General features: G+C 32.5%; 2 protein-coding genes across 2 annotated transcripts; one reads left to right on the top strand and one right to left on the bottom strand.

The window, feature by feature from the left end:
* The first annotated feature begins 457 nt into the window (after positions 1–457).
* LOC142546178 (uncharacterized) lies at positions 458–3,818 on the top strand. The gene is made up of 3 exons (XM_075653740.1): positions 458–697; positions 2,073–2,131; positions 3,426–3,818. The coding sequence occupies exons 1-3, from the start codon at positions 637–639 to the stop codon at positions 3,642–3,644; spliced, it is 339 nt and encodes a 112-aa protein (XP_075509855.1). The 5' UTR covers positions 458–636; the 3' UTR covers positions 3,645–3,818.
* A 4,030-nt stretch (positions 3,819–7,848) lies between these two features.
* On the bottom strand, positions 7,849–9,701 carry LOC142544694 (protein CHLORORESPIRATORY REDUCTION 6, chloroplastic). The gene is made up of 4 exons (XM_075651733.1): positions 9,468–9,701; positions 9,262–9,393; positions 8,429–8,637; positions 7,849–8,182 (listed from the first exon to the last, which is right to left on the bottom strand). Exons 1-4 carry the CDS (start codon positions 9,652–9,654, stop codon positions 7,964–7,966), a joined length of 747 nt encoding a protein of 248 aa, XP_075507848.1. The 5' UTR covers positions 9,655–9,701; the 3' UTR covers positions 7,849–7,963.
* Between the last annotated feature and the right edge of the window lie 261 nt (positions 9,702–9,962).

Genomic DNA, 9,962 nt, shown 5'->3' with positions numbered 1-9,962 from the left:
ATTTGGAGTGCTGACGTGCATTAGAAAATAATAACTGATTTGTTGGCACGTCATCAATTTGACCAAAATAGTCAAAACTAAAAAGTAGTATACCAAAATAAAATTTTAAAACTCAGCGGAACTAAATCAAAAATTTGACAAGTTAATCAACGGAAAAAAACATTTAAACTCTAATAAAAAACCGAAAACATGAAATATTTCTCAACTTCCAGTGAAAGGTAAAAACCATCATTCTAAACATATTATAAATAAATAAAACATAACGTATACGTCCGATACTGATCTTCAGAGTCGGGTCCCGATCATGTCAATGTTTTTTGGGGTAAATTTTGAATGACCATGTCCGCATCCTACATATGATATTATGTGTTGTAAATTTTTGCAGTGTGAATTATAATAAAAACAAAACGACATAATTTAAAACATCGATTTCAAGAACAGAGATGGGCCTCGTTGTATTAAATGGCATTCACCAACTTTGATGAACAGACACAGGACATTTAAATTCCTTTAAAGCCAGCAAAAAACCAGTGCAAAAATCTTCATTTGAATTCCCAATCTGTTCATTATATTTGTCTATCAAATTACTGTTGTTCTTCTGTCTGAAAACATATAGATTATACTACAATTCTTACTATGAGGTGGTTGCTGCTGACATTTTTGCTATTTTCGACATGTTTAATCTCTGAAGCACCAGGTATGTCGAAACAATAATTTATAGATATTTAATACATTTTTTTTATGTTTATGTAATAATAAAAATTTTGCAATGTCTTTAAGTTGATAATAAATGTCCCATTATTTGTTATTTAATGCTGTTATAATTAAATGCAAGCATGGTCCTGGGAAAGAGAAAAGGAAACTAAGAATCCATGGAGAAACTAAAAATTTAAGCACCTTTTATCATTTGAAAACATTATTTTCTCTCTTCTCGATATATCTTTTCTGTATGTGAAAGTAAACTTTCAGAGATTTTCAGATAATTTTCATTTCATTTGTGCTTTAATAAATTTGTTTAATACTCGACAATGAGCATAAATCCATACCGCTCTGAGTTAGGCATATGGCTGTGAATTTTTCGGTTTCTCCTTTCATCAGAATTCTTGTCATTTTTTGAGTTCTGGTGGGGGCATTTTTGAAGTTCTATTAGAGAAAAAAGAAGAAATGGAAAGATGGGGTTTTTTTTTTAGGGAAAAAAAAATTTAAACAGCGAGTTTGAAATAACATTTATATATTCTTTGTTGGTGTGTGTGCGTGTGGTGGCGAGATGTTTTAATGTAGAAAAAATTATAGTTTTCGTCAAGTAATTTATACTTTTTTCATTTTTTCGTTACGTTATCTTCCAATTTACATCTTATTTCACTAATTTCCACTTTTTCCTATTTTAACTATTTTCATCCTGATATAGCAAAATGATACTTATATTAATGACATGTATAATGTTACGTCAGCACTACGGCAGGAAAAAATTAAATTAGAAAAAAACAAGATAATGGATTAAAACAGTGAATTAAATGATAACAAGATCAAAAAACCGAAAACGTGCCAATTATATTGCAAAAAAAAAAATGTAATAATTTTTCTTTTTTATGTGGGTAGTGTAACATTTTTGAAGCCAAAATGGTGGAATAACTGGAAATGATAGAATCATTCCCATTCACAACGTAAACTCGGAAGCGTGGAAAATGGAGAAATTGCCAAAATATACATAGAACTTAGTCGAAACATCTCCACTTGTGCGTCATTTTGACATCTAACACCAAAATGATCGAGCCCCAACCAAGCGCCATCCCCTCCACTGGTTACTGAATTTTATTTATTAGTAAATGTGTATTATATTTCTTCTTCAAAAATAAAAATAAATAAATAATGACTGCGTATCATATTATGAAATATAACGATTACAGATTATATGATGTATCGGGCATGCCCGGACGATCGCGGTTACTAACCTTTTAGTTAACTAAACAGAAAGTGGAATGTCTGCTCATTTTCTGCAATTTTAAAGGGGAAAAGATCATTGTCCTTGTCAGATTTTCATAATTCCCTTGTTCAAACTCTTGTTTTTGCAGAAAGGGAAACTAGAAAACTCATGATGACCCATGATGTTAGCACCACCACAACTGCTAAGGTTTGTTCCTCACAATAAATATGGCTCCAACATTTAATGACCATTGAAAAGTAAGAAAGATAAATCATTCTTTCAAATTAAAAATATTACTAAGTCTCAAATGCAGAGACTATATTTTTTTCCAATTTGTCTCAAATATACAGTCTAATATCTATGTTAATTTACTATTATTTGTTCTATTCTTTTCTCGATTTACATCTATTCATTAAACACATTACTCCCAAAAAAAAATTGTATTATAAAAACACTTATTAAATAATGAGATAGAATTGAAAATTATTCTGTGAAATTTAATTAATTTGCTTTTTTAATAGTTTTTTAAATATGTGTGAAAACACATATAAACCTGTATATAATAGTCGGAGAAAGTTTTATTCTACCTCATGTTTTTCAGAGACTTTGTGTCTTACCCATTCATTTTTTTCCTCTTTTCACCTTACTATAAATGAATTTTAACTCGCCCATGTAAATTTAGTCCTTGGCCTTACGTTTGAGTATACCTCCAAGCTTTCAGTTATTAGATTTATCTTTTCCCAAAAATTTTTTGTCTATGATGAATTTGCCGTGGAAAGGAAACATATCACTTAAAACTATTGTTCTATATTTATGTTGTCTGAAGTCTCTACCTTGGGATTTGAAAACATCAAAACTTCGACCCCAACCCGAAAACAGCAATATTATGCTTATTTCTGATATTTCCTAAAAATTAATATAGAGAAAATTGATTGGGAATGTGGAACATATAATATATATTTGGATATGTTTTGGAAAGGAATTAAACGTCTTTTGTTATAGATTTAATGATATGTCAAAGTATGTTGGATCAATGAATTCTTAAATATGGCTATTTCAACATTACAATTACAATATATTGAATTTAAAAGACGATTATTCGTAGCAAAACATTTTTATTTTTCTAACTGTGATGACTATAAGTGAAACTCATAATAACGATCCATATAAAAGGGCAACGTAGCTTAGTATCATCATATTTACATGTATTTATTAACCATTCAGATTGAAGAGCTGGTACTAATATTGTAGATTTGTGTATTTCAGTTAAAAGAGATTTGAATATTAAGTAATGACCGTGACGTGAAAGCGTGTTAAATCTATACTTTTAAACAATAAATTTTATAAAATACAGTACATTTTTTAATATCTTCCAGAAATGATAATATCCCGGAAAAAATTTAAACAAACATTGCCTACTATTCTTAGATAAGTAAGTGCAGGTATTTTACTACCCTGAATTATATGTTCTCCTCAATATATAGCTGTAATTAATATACAGAATTCCAAGAACCAAACAAATAAATCCCTTGATCCCAATTCGAACACCGATTCACCAAGCAAATCGAAAGGGAGCGAAGAAGACGGGCATCTCTTCGTGAAATCGTCATCAATATCCGAGCAACGACATTCTTCCACAGGTACCAATGGCCAGGAGAAACTAGACATGGTTGAAATGGATTATACTCTCGCAAGAAGAAAACCTCATATCCACAACTAATATTTTCAACAACTTGAGTTTTCGAATGCACATAATATAATGGTTTTAGTTCATCATAATTTGCATGCTTAGTACGTACTACTTGATGACTGATTATTAATCGTTGGAATTCAAGTCTGTAAATTAAATGAGTGAGTTTGAATGAAGAAAACAAGTCCACTGTTGGAGGGAAAATTATGTATTTATTATATATTTTGTTTATTTGTGGAATATTCACTACTGTTTTTCCGAATATAAGATCATGTAACGAATATAGATATTGATGTTTGATCACAAATTATAATCTCGAATCATATCGTACAAAATCAATAGATCATGAACTTCTTTATGGACTAAAATTATTTTTTACCAATAAATAATATTTGTAGAAAACTAAGCATGCAAATTATGATACATATGTGGACTGTTTACATATACATATAATTAAGATGAAATCAGTAGTATGAAGTTTCCTTTTTTCTGTTTGATCAATATCCGTTCCATTTCTCTGTCGCAACATTCAGTTATTGGCTTATATATATATTCTCAAACTAAAATACTAATATAACAATATACTATACAATCTCCCAAAACTCAGAATTTTTTTCTTGAAAATACAACAAAAGCCACGGGATCGTAAAAGGAGATGTCTAAGCTGGTTCGATACTTTAAAATGCTTATGTGAAGGAAATGTAAACTGATGCTCAAGAAAAATTTAGGGTCCGATTTCAAGTAATTGTCACTAGTCCAGACATAGGATTTGAATTGTCCTGAGCCTGAAATCACGATTAAGACCGTTAGAAGGGGGCCAGGAGGGTGTTCTGGCGTAGCCCCTTCGACGCTCAAGTCAGAAACTGAGTATAAAAGTGAAGAGCAGCTAAAGGCGCTGCTGAAAAATAATATAGTGAATGTATCAACTAAACACTCAAACCTGATATTTATAGGAGAATAACCGGGCGCGTGCTGGGCCTGTCTTCTATTTGGGCTAAGGATGGGCCAGAGGTAATGGGCTCATCCACAGGGTATCATAAACCAAAAGAAAGATAATCATAAAAATAAAATACAAATATAACAATATCATGAAATCCTCGTGAGAAACTAGGTGAATGGCGCAACAATCATTCAATCAAGAGATTAGCTACATATGTATTGGCATGCACCTTCAATATACACTGTTTGTATTCGTGAAAGGGCAATCCTTTGTCAATTATTCGTTGCTCATCTGACACCAATGTCATAGCATTATAAGAAAAAAGCCATACGACAACGGTTTTTAACCGTTGTCGTAGCCCTTTTAAAACTGTTGTTAAAGCCAGTGTTGTTAAATGGTTCGCTCAAAGACAACGGTTTTTCACCGTTGTCATACCTACAATTTGCGATGATTTTCAAAACCGTTGCAAATGAAAAACCGTTGTCGTAGCTACAATTTGCGAGTGCAAAACCGTCGCTACTTAGCAACGGTTTACATGAGTTCCATCGCTAATATTTTAGGTAAAATAAAAAAAAATTTAAGAATTTAATAAATCTGTGTTGTGAATTGGTATAATCGTATAAGAGATAAAAAAATTTAAGTGTCGTGAAGTGATAAAATCCTGTAATAGATAAAAATTTTAATTGTTTTGAAGTGGTAAAAAAATCGTGTAAGAGATAAAAATTTTAAGTGTTGTGAAGTAGTAAAATCATGTAAGAGATAAAAATTATAAGTGTTGTGAAGTTGTAAAATCGTGTAAGTGAGAAAAATTTTAAGTGTTGTGAAGTGAAGTGGAAGAAAATGGAGCGAATTTATATGTATTTATAAAGAGTAGTGGAAGAAAATGGAGGGAATATTAGGCGGGATCGAATTTTTGAAATTTGCGACTGTTGTCTTTTAACTGTCGCAAATATCAGCAACGGTTTTAGCTACACCGTCAGTCTAAACCGTCGCTAAGTTCAAATTAGCGAAAGTTGTACATTTTACGCTTGCTAACTTTGGCGACGGTTAAAATTAAACCGTCGCTAATGTGAAATTAGCGACGGTTTAGATAACACTGTTGCTAACATTAGCGACGGTTTTATGAAAATCGTCGCTAAATAACGTTGTGTTTTATTCTAAACACACCATAATCGACAAAGGTTTTCTAAAACCGTTGTCGATTGTCCAAAAAAACACGCTAATAGACAACGGTTCATGAAACCGTTGTCATAAACGTTCAAAGACAACGATTTTACAGAACCGTTGTTATTGACCCTAAAAACCGTTGTCTTTGACCCCCAAAAGACAACGGTTTTATAAAAACCGTTGTCTTTTGCTTAAAAAATGATTTACGACAACGGTTTTAACTAAAACCGTTGTTAAAAGTTTTTAACAACGGTTTTAGTTAAAACCGTTGTCGTATGTGTGTTGTTGATTCTGAAATTTCTTGTAGTATAGGTTTGAGATGAAGTCTCGGGACCGGAGGCTCAATTTGTAATAAACATCTCCCCCCAACTCAAGAAAACTGGGAACATATACTTTGTACGGAAAAAAGAGAGTTCAAAATGCAATGGATATAATTAAGTGGAAAATCATATATACAAGGACTCATCCTGCGATAAAAATGGCCATGGACGATGAAGGAGGCAGCTTAATCGATTAATTAATATATCTTGTCATTATAAATCATATCTGCAAGCATGAAGTGCTGCTTAATTAATTAAAAATGATTAGATTATGTGTCGAATCAACATATTGTATAAATTAATGATATAAATAACAGAAACATAGTCTATGCTACTAGTAATCATTGACCATGATATATCATTTCTGAAAAATAGAGACAACATACGATAAAATTAATACATTTGGACATATGAGAATAAATATGTCTCTAGCGAAGTTAAAATACAACAAATCTTACCTCTTTGTCTCAGATGTCCGCTCTCAAAATAGATTAAATACTAACCATCTTCAACTCCTTGATAGAGACCTTATATGTTTAATACTTAGATCTTAAGAAATTGCATAGTTTAAAGATAGAGACTTTGATAAAATATTATCAAAAATTTAAGCCGCAGGTGCCACGCTTGAGTCGTCATCGTCGCCCTCGATATCTCGGTATACTTTAAAATAAACCTCGTACTCATCTTCTTTGACAAATAATTTCTCACCCCGTTGTTTCTTGCCACTTGTGTACACCATCTTGACTCAACACAAGAACAAGTAGTGAACTCTGATTTTTTCTTAAAAAAAATCGAAGAATTAAACAAATAATGATCTTATAAGGTGGCTTCGAGTCTACTAGGGTTTGAGGAGTTCTCCCAACCTATTTATAGCATCAATTACCAAACTTTTTTCGGCCCTTTTACCAATTAGGACGTAATTATTTCGTATTGTAATGTACTTTTTACTTTCTAGCTTTTGGACCCGTCCCTACAACGAGGCCATGACGGCATTGTAAATGCAAGGTTGCGTGTACGTACTCAAAAATTTACTTGAATTTATATATAGTATATATATTTATAAATATTTAAAAAATAACAACATTTTTTTTAAAAAAAGTACAAATAAAAAGTTCTAAATTTTCAATTTGAAGGAAATTAATTGAATCAATTATTGGTGTGGATTGGGTCTTATAGTTTCCTAAATGGCAGAAAGAAATTGTGTGCACGAGGGAAGCTCATGCAAAAATGGTGGTGTGCACACCCTACGCGTGGTGAGCAACTGTTCAACATCAATTTCTTGTTCGGATTCGTGTGTGTATTTCTTCCAGCTCATGGAGAGTCAAGTGGATAGTCAACTAATTTCAACGACCCTTTTTGTTCAATAATTATAAAGGGTTTCATTAAGTTTTCGCCTATATTTTCTGACATCTCTACTTTTTTTCGTGCGTTTTTCATTATGAGTTAATAATTAAGCTGTACATTTGACTTATAATTAATTTACACAGGCCAGTTTTACTTTTTTTTCCTTATTTTGAGTCAATGGATATGAAAATTGTACGATACCCGTATCCATATCTGTCAGTGTCATTTATGTTTGTGTTTTAGCAATACTAGTTCATGTCTGTGTTCTAGCGATTTTAATATTTCATATCGTCAAATTTCAATTTTAATTCATCATCTTTGTTTTTTTTTTTTTTTCTCCTAGATTTGATATGAATTCATCGTGTCCAGTACTGCCACTAAGCATTTGCGTGGAAAAATTACTAAAATTGCAAAACAAATTAACAAAATTGCCAAAAACATAAAAAAAATATAGGATTAAAACTCGATTTTGATAATATAATTGTCTTGACATTATATTCAACCTATATTCCCAAACAATTTTGTGTATATAATTTATTGAGAACCTGAAAATAGAATTGTTAATACGAAAAATGAATTTATTTCGAGGGGCTTATTTGGTCGGTGGGTTGGCCATCAACCAAATCAAAGAGATCATCTCCAATCCCAAAACCAAGCATCCTCGCCATGTCTTTAGCCTTCAATCTCGGCTTAGGAATGCCGTGCTCCTTCAACCACAAGTAAGCGACAAACACTTTATTCACCACGAATAATTCGAGCGCCTCTGGGTTGAATACTATCCCTGTTCTCATACTCATCTGTCAATAAAACCACATCCCGAGTTACAAATTTATGTATCAAATATACATGCATGCAAAATATAAGAGTTGCATCATAACCACTCGATTTCTGGATTCACATTGGACTCATCCTCATGATTCCAAAATCGAGTTGACTTGGATCTATTGTATTCCCAGCATGCACCTATCTAGACCTTCAATTATTCAGGTGCAAGTGCATTGAGAAAGCAGTCTAGATTTTGAATAAGATGAAGATTTTGGTACCTGGTGAGGTACAAGCATGGCAGCATAGCGTGCAAGCTCTCCTGCTCTCCAGTCCAAGACAACAGGGAGCCATGGGTACATTGCATCCAATCTTACAAACCATAGCCTTATTTCAGGGAATTCAGACAGTTCTCGTGGATCACTTCCATCTTCTCTAACGTAATTAATCGTAAATCCGATGCTACGTTCTAGATAATCCTTTGGATTTGCTGCATAATATACATACTAGTAATTAAGCACACACCAAGCACGTACTATGTTCATTAATTTTAAATATTAGAAATTACAGCATCAACTTTTAAATTTATCTTTTTCTCGATATATTGCATGTACATTGTAACTCGGTCATACTGGATTGAGTTTTTGCTACCCTGAGCGTAATGTTCTTACTATTCTCATAGCATTACCTCGTTGTTGGACCAATGATGATCATTGGATCTATGCCGGGGATATTACTAATGTGTAAGTATTTCATCATATGTCATGTTGTGGGCAAATTGGGAGGCTCTTCTATTGTGCTTCCTATATAATACATAATACAAGGGGAGAACTTCTCCCTATGTAGTAAAGTCATTGGATTGAGGTGGACTCGTCCAAAACAGGTGAGGCCTACCACAATCCAATGGTGGTGAAATCTCTCTAAGTAACATAAAATTTATCCTTTTATTGGATTAGAACTAGGCGATATTTTTTCTGAATTATTACAATAGGATAAAATTGCAAAAGGAACCTTTACAACATTACGATTAACGTATATTTTCCTGCATCACCACTCAAAAAACAGACATGTATATAACCATTTAATGTATGAATATTGGGCAATCAAGTCTTACCCGATTCGGGGGACGTTATCCCGGTGGCATCATGAAACGGGGATAAGTCGAGCCGAGTTATGATATCATTGTCGATTACTACCTCATATCGCCCCTCCGTCGGGGGCATTGGAGGAGGTGCTCTTGATGTATCTACACACGCCATATGATTTTTACATGAAAAAATAAAGAAAATAAACTTATGTAAAGTTGTTCATACCAATTACCATTTTCAACGTCGAACAAGGAGAGATCATAGCTCCCAGAAGGATTGAATGAGACCGAAAGTGAAACGAGCCTTTGGGGTTGGGTACTGAAGGTTGATTTGCAGTGAAAAAATGGCGGAGTGGAGGAAGAGGGAATGGGCTGTTTGAGTGGACAAGAATGTGGATAAAGAGGTCTTATGCAAGCCATTTTTAATTTGGGGTGGACGACCCTTTCACTTTTATCCCAGTGCTTCTATTTTGGTTTCAACTTAAATCTCTCTACTTGGTTCGACCTCTGTGACTATTTTTTTAAAAAAAAAAATATTTTGAGATATTATTTTACAAGAATTTTTAGACAATCAATAGAATTTAAGTGGGATAAATTTTTTATTTATTTTAAAATTGATGATATTTTTTAATAAATTTTGTTTTGTTTTGTTTTGTATTGTTTTTTATTTAGTTTAAGGTACTTAGGATAATTCTATGACTATACTATGACACCATGGGTGTCTATAC

The sequence above is a fragment of the Primulina tabacum genome, chromosome 5, assembly GCF_025594145.1.
Source record: "Primulina tabacum isolate GXHZ01 chromosome 5, ASM2559414v2, whole genome shotgun sequence".
Taxonomy (NCBI): Eukaryota; Viridiplantae; Streptophyta; class Magnoliopsida; order Lamiales; family Gesneriaceae; genus Primulina; species Primulina tabacum.
The sequence above is the reverse complement of the archived record's forward strand: the minus strand, read 5'-3'. Positions and strand labels throughout refer to the sequence as shown.